The sequence below is a fragment of the Candoia aspera genome, chromosome 4, assembly GCF_035149785.1.
Source record: "Candoia aspera isolate rCanAsp1 chromosome 4, rCanAsp1.hap2, whole genome shotgun sequence".
Classification (NCBI taxonomy): domain Eukaryota; kingdom Metazoa; phylum Chordata; class Lepidosauria; order Squamata; family Boidae; genus Candoia; species Candoia aspera.
Genome location: NC_086156.1, coordinates 115256290 through 115276531, shown reverse-complemented (window position 1 = coordinate 115276531; position 20242 = coordinate 115256290). Strand labels below are relative to the sequence as shown.

Below are 20242 nucleotides of genomic sequence, written 5' to 3'. Positions count from 1 at the left end.
TGCTGACATGTCTGCTTTCTTGTGACCCATTAAAATCTCTGGAACAGTGGCTAAGAACTGGCTTAATGTGCTGCACAGTGTGTGGTCCTCTCATCCCTTATACTCTGCATTCAGGTGGAAAAAAAACCCTGCTCTCAATCTCTGGGGCCTGCTCCTAGGCGTCTTTGAGAAATGCACAGACTTTCTGTTTGGATTTATCTCTGAGCGCTGCTAGATGGGCTTTTCAGGATCTGTTATGAGACATTTTGTACGGGACCAGCAAAACGGGAAACCATTGTGCTTCAAGGAAGGGATTTTTGAAAAAAAAATTCTAAACCTCAAGGATGGACTTTGAAATGGGAGCGTTAATATCGGGTGGTTGGATACAACATTCTGCCCCTTTTCCGGACATCTCTGAGTTAGGAGAATGTGTTTTCTCTGTTTAAATTCTTTCTAAGCACAGCTCTTCAGAGAAAAGAGGATTCTCTACGTGGACATCAAAACATAGGTGAATACTCTGATCCCAGGTTATTTACTGAACTAATTGGTGCTCTCAGAAACGTTCTTCCTGGTGCCTGGTGAACAAAGATATGTACAGTGTTTGTGTGTGTGTGTGTGTGCGCCTATATGAAGCTTCTGTTGAGCAGTGGAACCAAAAAATTAAATAACTCAATGCTCAGTCTGGAGAAGCATTTGAGCAAGGAGTTATCCCATGAACAGCCACATTGCTCTGATTCCTGAAGGAACTTCTACTTACCTTTGCAAAAAGAAGGCATGCTGAACTCCTGTTTTCCAATGTATGACCCGCTTTTCACTTGACAGGCAAACACTTTCTCAGAAAACCAGTCTTCCTTGGTGATAACAAGTTTGCTCCAGATGGTGTATCCACCACGACCATTTGGGATGGCTTTGCTGGTGGTGATGTCAGTGGTGAGTTCTGTGTTCTCCCTAAACCATTGGACTTCAGCATTTGTAGAGCAGAGGTTACTTATTTCACAGGTAACAGTGGAATTTAGGAAGGCACTTGAAAACGCAGCAAGAACTGGTGCCCGAATGAGCATCTCAGGCTCAGTGGGTTGTACAACTGGAAGTGGAGCATTGCAAGAAAAGAAATGATCATGATAAGGAAATTCAACACCTTAAAGGCATAATATAAATGAAGATTCAGAAGCTGCAGTCATGTGGAGAGGTTTGTGTGTTCAGATCTATCTGGAAACCTCTGAGATAAACGAAGTGGTCTGCTGGTATTTGATGATGGCCCATAACTGAGAAACCCATCTGCATCTACCTGAATCTCTGGGAAACAGGGACCTACTGGAAACAAGGATGAGTAGGGTTTAGCCCCAGAGCCCAGGCTCAGTCCCAGAGCACATACCAGGGCATTGGTGAGCATATGTAGAAAACCCATTTCCCATGGCCAAGAAGAAGCCGGTCCAGTTCAACCTCATCTACAATCAGAGGGTTGGGCTTCAAGGATAGAGGAAGTGTCTTAGTGGGCCTGTCTTTCAGAAGGAATCATCATCTGGGTAGAAAATGTCAGGCCTGAACTAGATTTTGTTCATCATCAATTGGGTTAAGAGGAGGAAATAATGTACACTGATTCAGGGCAGCCCTTCTGGAGACAGGCTAACTTTTCTACAAGCACATGTCACAATGAAGTGTGTGGTTTCTAATGCCCCTTGACCAAATTCCTTATGAAAGTGGACTATGTTCTCATGGGGGACATGGGTGGTGGAATAAGGCAAAGACTTTCACTTACTTGGATTTTTAACTGCTATCACTTTGTTGCCCTTTGGGTGGTCAGCTTTGCAGTAGAATGGTTCATAACGATTCCACGTGGCCAGTGGGACTTGAGCCTGGGAAGCTGCAGAGTATAACCCAGCTGGACTCCTAATAGATGGAAATTTCTTGAAGCTATCGGCACTGAGACTCTGGTTGCTTGGATTATTCCAGGAGAAAGTGACCCCATCTGGCAGAAAATTCTTGGCGAGGCATCCGATGATGATGTCTGAACCCTCTGGGTTGTTCCCAGATGGGATGAGTGGGAAAAGAGAAGGGGCACTTGGGGGTTCTGAGGGAGAAGAAAAAGAAGGATGGCGGGTTTTGAAGGTGTTCAGCTGGGATTGAATGCTTGAAAGGAAGGGAAGGCTTGCTTGGCTGAGAAAGTAAGATAAGATGAGCAAATATTTGTGTAGGTTTTCCCTGAGTTAACCAGACAATTTTGCAGAGTGCATGTTCTGGTTCATTTATACCTTCAAGTTATATGAAAAGATCCAGTCTGCCGGATTGCATCACTTGGTCCCTTAACAGTTCTTACAATTCTTATGGATCCCTCCTTCATATAATCCTCCCGTGTGTGAGCTAACGTAGTAGGATTAGGAAGTATGAACTGAGGTGCAAACATTTGGCTGTTAGCTGCACACGGCCTGAGATTTGTTGCTTGCCCTTCGTCTTGGCACCATGCTGAAATCAACTGGTCTACTTTCCAGGATTGTTGTAAGAATCACTGAGATCAGCCTTGCGAAATGGATTGGATTCTTATTACTGCAGACTGGAAGAATTCCAGGACGCCTAACACTAGCCGTTTTCTTTCAGTGGTAGTGGATTTTCAAACCTCCCTGGCATATCTCCCTTTAGCGCCAGAAAGAAGGAATGCTTCAGGAGGGTTTTTTAAAATGTCATTTACCCAGAGGTCACCACTGGAATGATGAAATGTTTTCAACTCTGGGGAACAAAGCTAGAGGCTAAACACCCCTCCCCATGCCATGCAGTGAGATGTGAAAGCAATTGAGCATTTCTTCCCCAAAAGGTGAAGCAGGTCTCAGGCCTCAAGCATCAAATGCACTGTTCTCTCAGACCTACACCACAAGGCTGCACTGGTCCATGGCTCCTCGCTGCCATGCACCTGCCTCTTGGTCAGCCGGGTAGACAAAAGCCAACAATTTGCTCAAACTGGACATTCTACTGGCCTCCATTTTCTTTTCCAATGGGTGCTCCCTTTTGGGTAGCTACTAAACACTTGCCAGCCCTTTGAGGTAGCCCAGATGAGAAATAAATACCATGAGGACTAACTACTTTTATTGTAAGGTTACAGTAACAGAATCTAGCAAGTCTGAAAGCACATCTCTCCCCCCTTCCTTTACTTTCCAGGGAACGAGGGAGGGTCCCTTCTGAGACATTTTCCACACTCCCATTCCTTCTGTGGGCTAAGCTGTCTCTTATCTGACCATTGCCCTGCTTCTCCTGTCTCTCAAGGACATTCCCACAGACCATTAGAGAATTTCAGAAAACCTTCAAATTTCCCTGTCTAAGGGGATAGCTCCCTCTTGGTTCTTAATGGCCCCATTTAAGCTCCAGTCCTGTCAACTCTCCTGATTTCTTGCTTAGAAATGTGGACTCAGGACTCTGTCATGAGTAAGGATGGCGAGCAGGGGGCTCCCATCCAGGCTGTAAAGCGCAGGAGTAGCACTGAGGAATTAAGCAGCCATTCAAAGAGGTACAGATCAGGCCCGCCTTAGCCTTTGGGGTTTATATGTCTGGGTTTTTCCCACGCTTATTCAGTTTGTTAGGATTCTGTTTATGTAGCAGTAATAAACATTAGAGAACTACTCCTCATCTCAGTGTGTCTCTCACTGTTAGGACATCAATCCTGACAAACTGAATAAGCGTGGAAAAAACCCAGACATATAAACCTCAAAGGCTAAGGCGAGCCTGATGTGTGTCTCTTTGAATGGCTGCTTAGTTCCTCAGTACTACGCCTGCGCTTTACAGCCTGGATGGGAGCCCCCGCTCACCATCCTTACTCAGGACAGACTCAGTGCAAAAATAATCAAGGCTGACTGCAGTCTTTATACATACCTTTATGTTTCAATTTGGTTTAAACGGGACCATTCATTTGAAAACTTACTTTTCTCACAGAAGGAGTGATTACTATTATTACTCTGTTCTCTCTCTCTCTCCCTCTCTCTCTTTCCCTCTTTTTGTCTCAAGGTGGCAAACTTACCTAATAATCCTGCCTCCAATTTTCCCCACAACAACAACCCTGTGAGGTGAGTTGGGTTGAGAGAGAGGGACTGGCCCAAAGTCACCCAGCCGGCTTTCATGCCTAAGGCAGGACTAGAACTCACAGACGCCTGGTTTGTAGGCCAGCACCTTCACCACTATGCCAAACTGGCTCAGGTATTTACCAGATGTATTCTGTCACGATAACCAGACCTGCCTATGGAATCCACCACAGGCCTTCCTAACTAGCTTGAGGACCTGAAGCACTTCTGGAGAAGTGCTTCAGCTTCTTCTGTGCAAGAGCTGGGTCCCCGTCTCTTCTCTAGTGCCGCAATGATGCACGGCACATACTAAAAGCTTCTGCACCCTAGTTCTGTGTGGTTACAGAATCAAAGAACAGTGAGAGGGACATAGTTCTGCTTCTCCTTTAACTATGGAGAACAAGCAGGGCTAAAGCATTCTCAGTGGCCGGGGTGGAAACCAATTCTTCTCCCTCCCCAAAGGCGACTGTCTCACCCTTCTTCCCCCCAACCCAGACGGGCCTGGTTCTGCTTCTTTAAGAGCACTTTGTGTGCCAAAATCAGGCAGGGAAATTTGTCTTGGCCTGAATCTACTGACGGTACGTTACAGCAACGGTTATTAAAAGGCTGGTGACTACTACTAGTTCTCCTATCTGGGCTCTGATTTTTAGAAAGCTGGGAAGGTGCACCCCTACCTTTCCCAAGGCCCCCTGTGCTCTGGGAAGCTTGCTGCTTCTTACTCAGTCATCCCAACCCACTTCTCAAGCCATAGCCTTGGAGTGGCATGGGAAAATCTCATGCGCACCTCAAGATTAAGGTGAAGGGTTGCATGTATCCCGGTGGGATACTAGCCTTCAACCAAGAAAGGAGAGGCAGAGAAATTGCTCGCCCCCCTTTTTTTCTCCAACGCTGGGACAGCTGAGCTAAGAGGCTCACACACCTCTTGCAAACTCTGTGGCTTCAAGGAGATTTGGGTGCCATAAGCTCTCTTTTTTGAAAGCTGTACAGTTATCTCTCTAGAAGAACCCTGAGTTTTAGGGTAGGGAAAACGGCTTTCGGAGCTTCAGAGGTTTTCTGAAAGCTTTCCAAGTTCTGAAAGCAAGTGCTTTCCAGCTAGCCTGGCCATGTGCTCCAGAGAAACACCATCTCTCCCAACCTTCTCCATGCATGCCACAAGTTGGCATTGTGTCCCTCAGCTGACACTTTGGCTGCAATCACAGAACAGGTGGGTTGTGCCATTAACCCGTTTTCTGGTTTTGCACCACACACTGAATCATAAAACAACCGGACTGACTCTGTACAACAGGCTACGTTTTCAAAAAAACCTAACCAACGTTAGCAATAAACAAGCCAAGCCAACATTGTGCTGCTAGGCTTTTACCCGACCTGGTTAAACAAACTTTGTGAACTCAGCCTTTGCTTCCTCCCTTTTTTCTCATGAGACATCCGAGCGAATCGCCTACCTTCTAGCTAAGGGAGTTGCTTGGAGTAACTCCTATATTTTTCAGAGCCAAGTCAATAGGGAATCAGCCAAGCTCCAGTTTGCCCCCATCCCCACCCTACAGCTCCAAAGATATTGCAAGATATTGATCTGCATGTTGGGTTTCAGAGACCTTCCTGCCCAAGCTCTAGTTTTTATAACTCCAAGCAATTCTAGGACTAAAAAGCTTCAACCTTCAAAGGCTTACACCCCAGCAAAAGCTCCTGCCAGAAAGCTCACCACCCAGAGTCCAACATCAGAGAACAAAAGCTCTTTCCTCTAGCCAAGCGTTTGACTCAGGAGAGCTTCAGCTCAACTGTAGCTACCCTAGATCTGAAAATTACCATGCATAGTCTCAGCCAGCGTTGGGCTTCTAACATGCTGAGGAATTGCTAGAAGCTTTCCCCCATCATGGTACACTTACCAAGAAGCTTATGGGCGAAGGCTGCTAGCAATGCCCCAGTGAAGCTCTACACATGCAAGCAATCCCAGTTCAATCTCTCCTGAAATTTGAGCTGTAGAAAGCTTGCAGCTTTCCAAGCTGACCGGTGGGCTTTAGAAATTCTACAGGGCTGCTAGAGCTCTCCCCCACCATTATTAGACCAACCTCTAAACTGGGAACCTTTCTGTTCGTTGGGGCTAGCAAAGGCTTCAACTTGTTCCTACCACCCTTGCTACCTCCACAGTGGGAGGACCGACAGGTCTCCCAGTTGAGTGTTGAGTGCACAGAAAGCTAAGAACTTTTCCCCAACCCCTCTGCTCTCAAGGATTCTCCCAGCCATGGACTAGCCTTTGGAGAATCTCCTCCAAAGTTTGCTCCTTCCTCCCAGCAAGCGCTGTGATCAGTATGAAAGATTTGTGGCTTCCCTCACACCCACCCCACCCCACCCCACCCCAGCTAACCCCCAGCAGTAGATTTCAGGTGGATGCACCCAAACACAACGCAAGCCTTCAGAGAAAGTACAGGCTTGCCCAGAGTTGCTACAGACAATTCTCAGTAGAGGAACAAAGCAGCTTTGAGCTGGCTGAGCCCTTAGCTTTAAGAGATGCCATCTCAGCTATACTACCTATGGTTCTGAAAGCTTAGCATCCATACAGTCCTAGCTCAGAGGTTGGTTTCTGGGAATTCCCAAACCCAGAGCTAAGGAGGAAAACCATTCGTCTGGTCCTTAGCTAAGCACCAGGCTTGGCTGTACATCCCTCCCTGCTCCTTTTGCACCTAAAATATGAATGAGCTCCTAGCCATTCTGTGGGTTTCAGAGAAGCTAGAGGCTTGCTGATATTTTAACCTGGTTCTCATCCTTCCTCAGCCGAGAGCAAGGGGACTCTAGAAATGCACCCTCTCACAGCTGCTGATCCCTGCCCTAGCTATTGCTGCTAAAATTATAGCAGCCAGAAAACCTAGCCTCCTAGCTCAGTATTGGATAAGCTAGGCAAATGCTGGGAGCTTCTTCCTTTGATCTGGACCGCTGTTCAGGAGGGAGATGAAGGAGGGAGGTGGGCTTCAAGAAGCTAAGCCAGTGAAAAGAGCTTCTACTACTTTCCCAAAGCTACAGCTTGAGTACAAGGCTCTCCAGCTTTTTTCGAGCTATTAGAATTTAGACAGAGACTCAGCAAAGGAGAAAACTGAGATTCTCCAAAGGCTAGTCCATGGCTGGGAGAATCCTTGAGAGCAGAGGGGTTGGGGGAAAATTCCTAGCTTTCTGTGCACCCAACACTCAACGGGGAGACCTGTCGGTCTTCCCACTGTGGAGGTAGCAAGGGTGGTAGAAAAGAGCTATCCTAGAGCTGAAAGGTCTGACCCTCTCTTGCCACTGAACATCTGGCTTGCTGAAATGCTTGGGCAAAGTCTAGTGCGTTCCCAGTCATTCTCATAGGCATAGCTGCATAGGAAGCCATACATCTCTTCAAAAGTGGAACAGCTGGGATGTTCAGGGAGATTCTCTGTGCCTGAGCTATTATTGCCATAGATATAGCCAAAGCTATAGAGGTTGGGAAGACTAGTATCTAGAGCGGAGAACCTGTAGGACTTCTTTCTGGCTAAGCTTCAGAGATATTAGAAGGTTCCACTGACTAACCTGAAACTCTAAGAGTTTTATTCAGCTGGGAAAGATATTGGATGTGTTCTTATTAGGAAGACCCTGGGGTACTCAGAGCAGTCCAGATGGTTGGGAGTTAAAATGGTGAAAAGGGTTGCTAATTCTGCAGTTAAAAGAATCTCTGTCTATCAGCCAGTCAAACAATGAATGAATGAATGAATGAATGAATGAATGAATGAATCAATCAATCAATCAATCAATCAATCAATCAATGTTCTAAATAACTATAACCCTTAGAAACATTTAATAAGTCACCATCCCTATCTCATAAACAATGTGAAAAATAATTTTAACTAAATGGGAAAATTAATTTGCCATGTACTATTAGAAGCTTCCCTTAGTCTATGTGATCCAAACTAAGACAAGTGAAAATAATTCCCTTTCTCAATCAAAATTCCAAGATGACCTATACTTTTTAAAAATCAATCAATCAAACAGAAAAAGAAAGGTGGAAATTTCAAATCACAGCAATTATTATGCCTCATCAAGATGAAATATATTGAAATTCTGCCATAGAGGATAAGAATAGAATAATCCCAATTAAAATAAAAAAAAGTGTATCTTTTCAGTTGAAAAAATTCAGAAAGATCTTCCCTAGTTACTTGGGAGAAACACCTTCCCCTTAAAAACAACCCAGATTCATGCCACAAATTCATTCTTTTCTAAAAACCATGGTAATAAAATCTCTCACTTTCATCACGTGTAATTCATAAAAAACAAGCAACAGTGCAACAGCATCATTAAAATATACTATACAGCTTAGTGCAACATTATTAATAAAAATTCCATTCTTACAAAGTAGAAACATAATTGAAAGATATTGCTAAAGTAATCAAGTAAATAATAATGTAAGCAATAATTAAGCCATAATAATTAAGTAAAAGAGAAATGTAGAAAATGTGTGGTTAATAACATTGACTCAATATAAATATTTCAACTTTTTCTTACCATTTTAGCGAATGATTTCCAGAAGAAAATGAGCAGAAACCATAAAGTGCCAGCAAAAACAAATGCCTAAAGGAAGAGACTATCTTCTTTCTTTTTTAGGTTAAAACATGATAAATCAGATTTATTTTTGGAAAGGGGAGGGGGAGGAAGACCAGAAACAACAGATGTTGTTTTCGGACCGTTCAGGGCTATTTTCAGCCATGCAGAACCAAACTAGAAGTCCCAAACACTGCCAGATGGAACTTGAATCTTAAAATATACTGAAACTGAGAAATGAATCTATCACCATCTGCTCCCTTAACATCCCAGAATGTTCTATTTTCGGTCTGGCTATTTTAGTTTCACCCACCACCCACCCAACTGCAAATAAACACATTAATTATTATTTTTTTAAGCCATACTGATTTTCTATGTTTTCTATTTTGTCTAGCCAGCATTTTATCCTGCTTTCTAACTTCAGTCTGGTTAAATGCAATTATTTAATAATTTTACTTCTATTTAACTAAAGATTAGATTTGACCTAGATTCCCCCTAAATTTAATTCAGAGGGATTTACTGTCCTCAGTAAATCACATAAAGAACAGGAGATATGACTAATAATCAAAAATAACAGAAAATAACACAGATAGCATCCATTGGTACATTAAAGATTTCCTAATTCATTGTAGCATAGCAGAAACCTTTAACCATGTGAATACTGTCCTCAGTAAATTACATAAAGAACAGGAGATATGACTAATAATCAAAAATAACAGAAAATAACAGAGATAGAATCCATTGGAACATTAAAGATTTTCTAATTCATTGTAGCATAGCAGAAACCTTTAACCATGTGAATACGCTGCATGAAACGGGATCTTACAAAAGGTCATTTCAGAATTCTTTAAGTCTTTAAAGTGACTTTTTCCCTCTTCCACAGCAAACTAATATATAACAAAGGATTCAAGCAAACAGCAAAAAAAGAAACAAAAGAATTAATATTCTGATCTGTAGAAGAATTAAGAATTTAATTTTAGAATTAAAATAATGGTTGACAAAGGAATAGGAATGGCTGCTAATAGAAAGACAGAAAATGCAACAGAGAGACAGATTTACACTTTGTGAATGATACGTCTAAAGTGTGATTCTGTTTCTGCGTTAAAATAAACGATCGGCTGATAAACAGAAGTAAGGAAGGAGCGACTATCTCATTTCTGCCACTGAATGTGTGACATTTTTCAACTTGTGGTTAAGATATTTTAGAAATTAAAAACATTGAGAGAATGTAATTCACACTGACATAATAATCTGTCAACAATATATTGAATTCTTCACAGTCAGTGTAGACTGGACTGCAGTAATATTTAAAAAATCTCAAACTCTTTAGATTCCTTTTCTCCCAAGTTCAAACTAAATCCCTCCTCACTTCAAATGAGATTTGTTGTTCCTCTAACCTTGTAGAACAAACCTAATAAAATTTCAATATGATGGCATCTTTCTTATCTATTTCTAGAGTGTGCAAACATATTTTTGGTAAAGGACATTAACAGCCCGATTTTGTTTGCCACAATCTTCCTAAATTCTTGCAAATGGATAGGAATGATAAAGCGACATTTTGAAAGAAAGGGGAGAAAGAACAGCATGGATAAAGAAAGGAGAAACCAGAGTAATTTTGATCTTTGCTACAGATTCAGTTCTTCCTGAAATAGACTCTAGTGAATCCACACAAAATTGCACTAAAATCACAAACTTCTTAAAAGAATATCTTAGAAAAGAAAAATAATTTTTACCTGATGTGACTGTGACAATTGTGCCTTCTCCCCAGTAATCAAGCCAGTAATCACAGTGGAAAATATTTATCCGTTAATGATACAAGACGTTTGTCTATTTGGAGCCAAACTTCTGTCACCAATTGTCCTGACAGAATTTTAAGGATTAATTTCTGTCTGCATTTACCTTGCAGTAAATGGACTCCAGTGACAATAACTTTGAAGTCATCAGGTGTAGAAGAACGCTCTAAAAACATTTCTTTTCCATTTTAAATAGGTTCTTTTTTAACATTTAAAATTTAAGATAGCTAAGGGACATAAAAGTACAGATTTTTCTAGGAGTGAGTTCATGTGGCATGTCCACAACTCCGTAACCATCTTTCTGTCCATTTGACCAAAGTACAGATTTCGGTCAAGTGGGCAGCTTGGCTACTTTAATTTGAACTGAGAAGAAATAGACTTGATTCTCCTGAAATCAAAGGGTCACCCTCTCTGTTTCCAGAATGTGCTCCCCAACAGAACTGTTCATACCCCAGAACAGTAACAGTGCCACAGACAAAATTTTTAATGATGACATTTAGAAATTTAAAGCAAAAAGGAAAAAAAATAAAATTAATAACAAGTGGAAGAGGCAGAAAAAATTAGAAAACATACCTGTGGTGACTGTGGCAGTAGTTCCGTGGCCCCATACATCAAAGTAGTCACATCAAGTCAACCCTTTCAATGCCTTGTACAAAAACCTAATAAGGAATTATTTTGTCCCTTCCAGATGACAAAAAGGGGGCTTAGCCCTAATGTATGGAACGCCAAACAAAAATACCCTTTGAATAGCTTAAAAAGAAGTTAACATATAAATTGCTCAGGACTGATCAAATTACTGAAGGAAAAAAAATCCCTTAGTTTCTTGGTTTGTTGTTGTTTATTCGTTCAGTCGCTTCTGACTCTTCGTGACTTCATGGACCAGCCCACGCCAGAGCTTCCTGTCGGTCGTCAACACCCCCAGCTCCCCCAGGGACGAGTCCGTCACCTCTAGAATATCATCCATCCATCTTGCCCTTGGTCGGCCCCTCTTCCTTCTGCCTTCCACTCTCCCTAGCATCAGCATATTCTCCAGGGTGTCCTGCCTTCTCATTATGTGGCCAAAGTATTTCAGTTTTGCCTTTAATATCATTCCCTCAAGTGAGCAGTCTGGCTTTATTTCCTGGAGGATGGACTGGTTTGATCTTCTGGCAGTCCAAGGCACTCTCAGGATTTTCCTCCAACACCACAGTTCCAAAGCATCGATCTTCCTTCTCTCAGCCTTCCTGATGGTCCAGCTCTCGCAGCCATATGTTACTACGGGGAGCACCATTGCTTTAACTATGATTCTGTTTATGTAGCAGTAATAAACATTAGAGAACTACTCCTCATCTCATTGTGTTTCTCACCGTTATGACATCAATCCTAACAAACTGAATAAGCGTGGGAAAAACCCAGACATATAAACCCCAAAGGCTAAGGCGGGCCTGATCTGTGTCTCTTTGAATGGCTGCTTAGTTCCTCAGTACTATGCCTGCGCTTTACAGCCTGGATGGGAGCCCCCTGCTCGCCATCCTTACTCATGACAGACTCAGTGCAAAAATAATCAAGGCTGACTGCAGTCTTTATACATACCTTTATGTTTCAATTTGGTTTAAACGGGACCATTCATCTGAAAACTTACTTTTCTCACAGAAGGAGTGATTACTATTATTACTCTGTTCTCTCTCTCTCTCCCTCTCTCTCTTTCTCTCTTTTTGTCTCAAGGTGGCAAACTTACCTAATAATCCTGCCTCCAATTTTCCCCACAACAACAACCCTGTGAGGTGAGTTGGGTTGAGAGAGAGGGACTGGCCCAAAGTCACCCAGCCGGCTTTCATGCCTAAGGCAGGACTAGAACTCACAGACGCCTGGTTTGTAGGCCAGCACCTTCACCACTATGCCAAACTGGCTCAGGTATTTTCCAGATGTATTCTGTCACGATAACCAGACCTGCCTATGGAATCCACCACAGGCCTTCCTAACTAGCTTGAGGACCTGAAGCACTTCTGGAGAAGTGCTTCAGCTTCTTCTGTGCAAGAGCTGGGTCCCCGTCTCTTCTCTAGTGCTGCATTGATGCACGGCACATACTAAAAGCTTCTGCACCCTAGTTCTGTGTGGTTACAGAATCAAAGAACAGTGAGAGGGACATAGTTCTGCTTCTCCTTTAACTATGGAGAACAAGCAGGGCTAAAGCATTCTCAGTGGCCGGGGTGGAAACCAATTCTTCTCCCTCCCCAAAGGCAACTGTCTCACCCTTCTTCCCCCCAACCCAGACGGGCCTGGTTCTGCTTCTTTAAGAGCACTTTGTGTGCCAAAATCAGGCAGGGAAATTTGTCTTGGCCTGAATCTACTGACGGTACGTTACAGCAATGGTTATTAAAAGGTGCCGTGACTACAGTTGAGATATTGATCCGGCATTAGTCTGGTATCCCCAGCAATAAACAGGGGAAGAATAGCATCATCCCCCAGCATCAATTCAACGGCAATGCAGGAAAAAGGACAGGAAGTAGAGAGACAATGAAACCTTTCAGAGATTTTACAGAAGGGATTTCTAACAGGACAAGGCAATACTGGGTCTCAAAGCCGCTCAGGAAATCAAGGCTTGGGTCATTCCTGTCTAGCTCCTCTATACTTTTCCTTGGAATGTGGTGGTCCAGAATTTATGCTCAGCTGGGTGGGGGCTTTGCTACTGTGTGGAAGCTATGGAGGATAAAATGCCACTCTCTCAGCAGCCTTCTTAATCTGTACAAAACAGCCCACTCCTACATTATTCCCAGCACCAGCGTTCCTCGGGAAACGTGATGCCTTCACACACTCTCCAGGAGCTTCCTTCAGCTTTTTCAAAAGCATTTGAAGGAAGCTGGTTGGGAGAGTTCCACAGGGCACTGCCCTCTCCCTAATCCTGGGCATTCCCCAAACCAACATGGGACCAGGCAGCTGCCTCTCCGACTTGTGGAGAGCTCGGCTTCAGCTTGGCTGAACACCCTTCCTGCAGCAGGCCTACTGCTAGAATTTTTCACACCTCCTAACTTGGTTGCGTTCCAGAATGAAAGCCTGCCTGCTCTCCGCTTTACCTCTACAGCTGGAGCTCAGAGGAAAACCATGCAGTTTACCAGCTGAATGCTGGACACTGGTGAATCCATGCTACTCCACCCACCAGAATCCTCCAAAGCTCAAGCATCAAGAAGGTCATGAGTATTCTAGAAGACCAGGTGAGGGGAAGCTATCTGCTTCCTCCTGGCCTCTTCTAAAGCCCATGAGTAACCGACCAAGCCAAATCACTTAGCTGGATGGGGAAAGGCAGCTGTTCCTGCAACAGTCCTGCAAAAACTCATACAAACTCCACTCTTTTTTGCTGAATCCAACACTCAGCTGGTGACTACTACTAGTTCTCCTATCTGGGCTCTGATTTTTAGAAAGCTGGGAAGGTGCACCCCTACCTTTCCCAAGGCCCCCTGTGCTCTGGGAAGCTTGCTGCTTCTTACTCAGTCATCCCAACCCACTTCTCAAGCCATAGCCTTGGAGTGGCATGGGAAAATCTCATGCGCACCTCAAGATTAAGGTGAAGGGTTGCATGTATCCCGGTGGGATACTAGCCTTCAACCAAGAAAGGAGAGGCAGAGAAATTGCTCGCCCCCCTTTTTTTCTCCAACGCTGGGACAGCTGAGCTAAGAGGCTCACACACCTCTTGCAAACTCTGTGGCTTCAAGGAGATTTGGGTGCCATAAGCTCTCTTTTTTGAAAGCTGTACAGTTATCTCTCTAGAAGAACCCTGAGTTTTAGGGTAGGGAAAATGACTTTCGGAGCTTCAGAGGTTTTCTGAAAGCTTTCCAAGTTCTGAAAGCAAGTGCTTTCCAGCTAGCCTGGCCATGTGCTCCAGAAAAACACCATCTCTTCCAACCTTCTCCATGCATGCCACAAGTTGGCATTGTGTCCCTCAGCTGACACTTTGGCTGCAATCACAGAACAGGTGGGTTGTGCCATTAACCCGTTTTCTGGTTTTGCACCACACACTGAATCATAAAACAACTGGACTGACTCTGTACAACAGGCTACATTTTCAAAAAAACCTAACCAACGTTAGCAATAAACAAGCCAAGCCAACATTGTGCTGCTAGGCTTTTACCCGACCTGGTTAAACAAACTTTGTGAACTCAGCCTTTGCTTCCTCCCTTTTTTCTCATGAGACATCCGAGCGAATCTCCTACCTTCTAGCTAAGGGAGTTGCTTGGAGTAACTCCTATATTTTTCAGAGCCAAGTCAATAGGGAATCAGCCGAGCTCCAGTTTGCCCCCATCCCCACCCTACAGCTCCAAAGATATTGCAAGATATTGATCTGCATGTTGGGTTTCAGAGACCTTCCTGCCCAAGCTCTAGTTTTTATAACTCCAAGCAATTCTAGGACTAAAAAGCTTCAACCTTCAAAGGCTTACACCCCAGCAAAAGCTCCTGCCAGAAAGCTCACCACCCAGAGTCCAACATCAGAGAACAAAAGCTCTTTCCTCTAGCCAAGCGTTTGACTTGGGAGAGCTTCAGCTCAACTGTAGCTACCCTAGATCTGAAAATTACCATGCATGGTCTCAGCCAGCGTTGGGCTTCTAACATGCTAAGGAATTGCTAGAAGCTTTCCCCCATCATGGTACACTTACCAAGAAGCTTATGGGCGAAGGCTGCTAGCAATGCCCCAGTGAAGCTCTACACATGCAAGCAATCCCAGTTCAATCTCTCCTGAAATTTGAGCTGTAGAAAGCTTGCAGCTTTCCAAGCTGACCGGTGGGCTTTAGAATTTCTACAGGGCTGCTAGAGCTCTCCCCCACCATTATTAGACCAACCTCTAAACTGGGAACCTTTCTGTTCGTTGGGGCTAGCAAAGGCTTCAACTTGTTCCTACCACCCTTGCTACCTCCACAGTGGGAGGATCCTAAATTGTGCAAGAAGAAGTTCGTGATCAGAACTACAGTCAGCTCCAGGTCTTGTTTTTACCGACTGTATAGATGACCGCCACCTTTGGCTGCAAAGGATGTAGTCAATCTGATTTCGGTGTTGTCCATCTGGTGAAGTCCATGTATAAAGCCATCTCTTAGGTTGTTGGAAGAGAGTGTTTGTTATGCAGAGTGAGTTGTCTTGGCAAAATTCTATCAGCCTATGTCCTGCTTCATTTTGTTCTCCCAGGCCATGCTTACCTGTAATTCCAGGTGTCATTTGACTGCCCACCTTAGCATTCCAGTCTCCTGTGATGAAAATAACATCTCTTTTAGGTGTGTTGTCCAGTAGGTGCTGCAGATCCTCATAGAACTGCTCTACTTCAGCTTCTTCAGCATCTGTGGTTGGGGCGTATATTTGGATCACTGTGATGTTAGATGGCTTGCCCTGAATTTGAATTGAGATCATTCTATCGTTTTTTGGATTGTATCCAAGCACTGCTTTAGCCACTTGACTATTAATTATAAAGGCTACTCCATTTCTTCTGTGGTCCTCTTGTCCACAGTAGTAGATCTGGTGGTCATTTGATGTGAAGTGGCCCATTCCAGTCCATTTCAGTTCACTGATGCCCAGAATGTCTATCTTTAATCTTGACATCTCACCAATAACCACATCCCATTTGCCCTGGCTCATAGATCTTACATTCCAGGTTCCAATGGTGTGTTGATCCTTAGAACATCGGATTCGCCGTTCACCACCAGCACCGTCGGCCGCTAGCCGTCCTTCCGGCTTTGAGCTAGCTGCGTCATCACGTCTGGGGCTAGTTGAGCTCATCCTCTGTTCCTCCCCAGTAGCATTTTGACCATCTTCCGACCTGGGGGTCTCATCTTCCGATGGTATACCGACATATCTCTGGTTGTACTGATCCATTTAGTTTTCACGGCAAGAATACTGAGGTGGGTTGCCATTACCTTCCCCAGGGATCGCATTTAGTCTGACCTCTCTGTCATGACCTTCCCGTCTTGGGTGGCCCTTCACGGTTTAGCTCATGGCATCATTGAGGTGCTCACGCTCCAGCACCACGACAAGGTAACGATCCTTTGCTGAAGGCTGTCAAGGTAGTGCATGCTATATGCCAGCAAATTTGGAAAACACAAGAATGACCATCAGATTGGAAAAATCAACTTACATCCCCATAGCGAAAAAGGGAAACACTAAAGAATGTTCAAACTATCGAACAGTGGCACTCATTTCACATGCCAGTAAGGTAATGCTCAAGATCCTGCAAGGTAGACTTCAGCAGTTCATGGAGCGAGAATTGCCAGATGTACAAGCTGGGTTTAGAAAAGGCAGAGGAACTAGGGACCAAATTGCCAATATCCGCTGGATAATGGAAAAAGCTAGGGAGTTTCAGAAAAACATCTATTTCTGTTTTATTGACTATTCTAAAGCCTTTGACTGTGTGGACCATAACAAATTGTGGCAAGTTCTTAGCGGTATGGGGATACCAAGTCATCTTGTATGCCTCCTGAAGAATCTGTATAACGACCAAGTAGCAACAGTAAGAACAGACCACGGAACAACAGACTGGTTTAAGATTGGGAAAGGAGTACGGCAGGGCTGTATACTCTCACCCTACCTATTCAACTTGTATGCAGAACACATCATGCGACATGCTGGGCTTGAGGAATCCAAGGCTGGAGTTAAAATCTCTGGAAGAAACATTAACAATCTCAGATATGCAGATGATACCACTTTGATGGCTGAAAGTGAAGAGGAACTGAGGAGCCTTATGATGAAGGTGAAAGAAGAAAGTGCAAAAGCTGGCTTGCAGCTAAACCTCAAAAAAACCAAGATTATGGCAACCAGCTTGATTGACAACTGGCAAATAGAGGGAGAAAATGTAGAAGCAGTGAAAGACTTTGTATTCCTAGGTGTGAAGATTACTGCAGATGCTGACTGCAGTCAGGAAATCAGAAGACGCTTAATCCTTGGAAGAAGAGCAATGACAAATCTCGATAAAATAGTTAAGAGCAGAGACATCACACTGACAACAAAGGCCCGCATAGTTAAAGCAATGGTGTTCCCTGTAGTAACATATGGCTGTGAGAGCTGGACCATAAGGAAGGCTGAGAGAAGGAAGATCGATGCTTTTGAAGTGTGGTGTTGGAGGAAAATTCTGAGAGTGCCTTGGACTGCCAGAAGATCAAACCAGTTAGGATTGATGTCCTAACGGTGAGAGACACACTGAGATGAGGAGTAGTTCTCTAATGTTTATTACTGCTACATAAACAGAATCCTAACAAACTGAATAAGCGTGGGAAAAACCCAGACATATAAACCCCAAAGGCTAAGGCGGGCCTGATCTGTGCCTCTTTGAATGGCTGCTTAATTCCTCAGTGCTACTCCTGCGCTTTACAGCCTGGATGGGAGCCCCCTGCTCGCCATCCTTACTCATGACAGAGTCCTGAGTCCACATTTCTAAGCAAGAAATCAGGAGAGTTGACAGGACTGGAGCTTAAATGGGGCCATTAAGAACCAAGAGGGAGCTATCCCCTTAGACAGGGAAATTTGAAGGTTTTCTGAAATTCTCTAATGGTCTGTGGGAATGTCCTTGAGAGACAGGAGAAGCAGGGCAATGGTCAGACTCTTTGTGACTTCATGGACCAGCCCACGCCAGAGCTTCCTGTCGGTCGTCAACACCCCCAGCTCCCCCAGGGACGAGTCTGTCCCCTCTAGAATGTCATCTGTCCATCTTGCCCTTGGTCGGCCCCTCTTCCTTTTGCCCTCCACTCTCCCCAGCATCAGCATCTTCTCCAGGGTGTTCTGTCTTCTCATTATGTGGCCAAAGTATTTCAATTTTGCCTTTAATATCACTCCCTCCACTGAGCAGTCTGGCTTGATTTCCTGGAGGATGGACTGGTTGGATCTTCTTGCAGTCCAAGTACTCTCAGAATTTTCCTCCAGCACCACAGTTCCAAAGGATCTATCTTCCTTCACTCACATGGCATAAAATATTATCCGTTTTTATTTGCTATATATTAAATTACTATTTAGATAACTGTTTCTATGTTTTTAAGATACTCTTTATCATGTCCACCCTTATGCCCTTTTCTCATTTTCTACCCCCCAAATTCTTTCACTGAGTTAAAGCCACACAAGTGTAGGACAAAAAGAAAAAAAAAGGAACAAAAACAATATATATCCATTCATATAACAAATGCAAACTTCCTCTTTTGTGACAAAAAAAAAAAGGGGGGGGGGAGGAACACTACTTCATCCTTTCCAATTCTTCTTCTATTCCCTCCTATGAATTCATTTGAAAATACAGGAAAAGAAAAGATAAGATAAAACATTGAAAATAACCTTTTTGTTTTGTTTTCTTTGTGATTAAAATTTATCTATACATTTTTATTAAACATTCTAAACATGCAGAATGAAACAGGAACTCTTCAAATGTTAAAGAAAAGCAACTTTAAAGTGTTTAGAAAAGGGACCATACAAGCAGACTAGAAAATAAACTAAGAAAGAAAAAGGAAAGAGAATAAAATCTACCTTTCAGTTTATACTGATCAATAGTTAACTCTCTGCTAATAAATACACAGCTGTAACACAATCAGGTGTTGGAGAAAAATCCTGAGAGTGCCTTGGACTGCAAGAAGATCCAACCAGTCCATCCTCCAGGAAATAAAGCCAGACTGCTCACTGGAGGGAATGATATTAAAGGCCAAACTGGAATACTTTGGCCACATAATGAGAAGACAGGACAGCCTGGAGAAGATGCTGATGCTAGGGAGAGTGGAAGGCAAAAGGAAGAGGGGCCAACCAAGGGTAAGGTGGATGGATGATATTCTAGAGGCGATGGACTCGTCCCTGGGGGAGCTGGGGGTGTTGACGACCGACAGGAAGCTGTGGCGTGGGCTGGTCCATGAAGTCACGAAGAGTTGGAAGCGACTGAATGAATAAACAACAACAAGTAGCCAAAGTCTTAGAGATCCAAATCATATCTGTTCTTGAAAAAGTTCTATGTCTTTCAGAAAAATAAGTATATTCTTTTGACTCACCATTTTTTTTGGTCTCCATATATCAACCAACTCCGAATTGTCCATTAAATCAAAGAAAACCTTTGGTAGTTTGCCCTGTGCATTTTAAATATTTTTCTCAGAGATTCTGTCCTTTTGTGGGGAAACCATCCCATTCTAATCTCCCAGGAGACACCAATTTTCATATGGAAAATGCAATAGTTTATCCATAATTTTTTTCTAAAATGCTGTTTTATCTTCATTTGGGACATGAATTCCCAATACCAAAGTCTTAGTCCTCTATAGATTAACTTCCACCCCAACATATCTGCCATAATCATCAGTTCATATAAGTTTTGGATAAAGTTGAGAATTTATATACAAAACAACTCCATTTTTCTTTTTTTCATTCCTGCTGAAATAAACTCTTCACCCAATTTTTTGTGACAGAAATATTTTAGGCCCTTTTTCCGAATATGCATTTCTTGTAAGCAAATCACATTCTGTGATGGGGTGGGTGGGTGGGTGGGTGGGGGAGATAGTTTGCTATGGAAACTCCAAAAATGGGTTCATTGACCTACTCAATGTGTCCTAATATTTAGCTTTAATGGACCATGTTTTGTTTTGTATTCATTTAGGTTTAAACTAACTCTGCCCAGTTAGTCATGTTGTAAGGAAGTGGTGCCCAGGACTTTAGCAAAGCCTTATCTCTCCTGAGATCAAGACAAAGTCCTTGAGAAGCAAAGCGAAACTTGGACCTCTCTTGGTACTCCAGCTTCATTTCTGTTTCAATTTCCACCCCCTACAACCAAATAGGTGGAAGGTTGATAAAACCTCCCCAGGCTTGTCACCACCCCCAACCATGGTATTGTGGATAAAATATCTTAATTAATTTGCTTTGCTATAGGCAGATGAAAATGGAAAAGGGAAATGGGGACAGGAAGTGGTAGGCTTCTAATTT

General features: G+C 43.4%; 1 protein-coding gene and 1 gene segment (V, D, J or C); both read right to left on the bottom strand.

The window, feature by feature from the left end:
• Positions 1-9139, bottom strand: part of LOC134495892 (uncharacterized) — a 38392-nt gene extending 29253 nt beyond the window's left edge. The window contains exon 1 of the mRNA XM_063301537.1: positions 8529-9139. The gene's annotated coding sequence lies outside the window, so the exon portion shown is untranslated. The remainder of the gene's footprint in view (positions 1-8528) is intronic.
• The window catches only part of LOC134497233 (Ig mu chain C region membrane-bound form-like), a 440887-nt gene that overhangs the window by 7467 nt on the left and 413178 nt on the right, over positions 1-20242 (bottom strand). The window contains 3 exon segments of the C gene segment in view: positions 737-1063; positions 1739-2050; positions 10931-10976. Of these exon segments, the coding sequence occupies positions 737-1063; positions 1739-2050; positions 10931-10976 (685 nt within the window).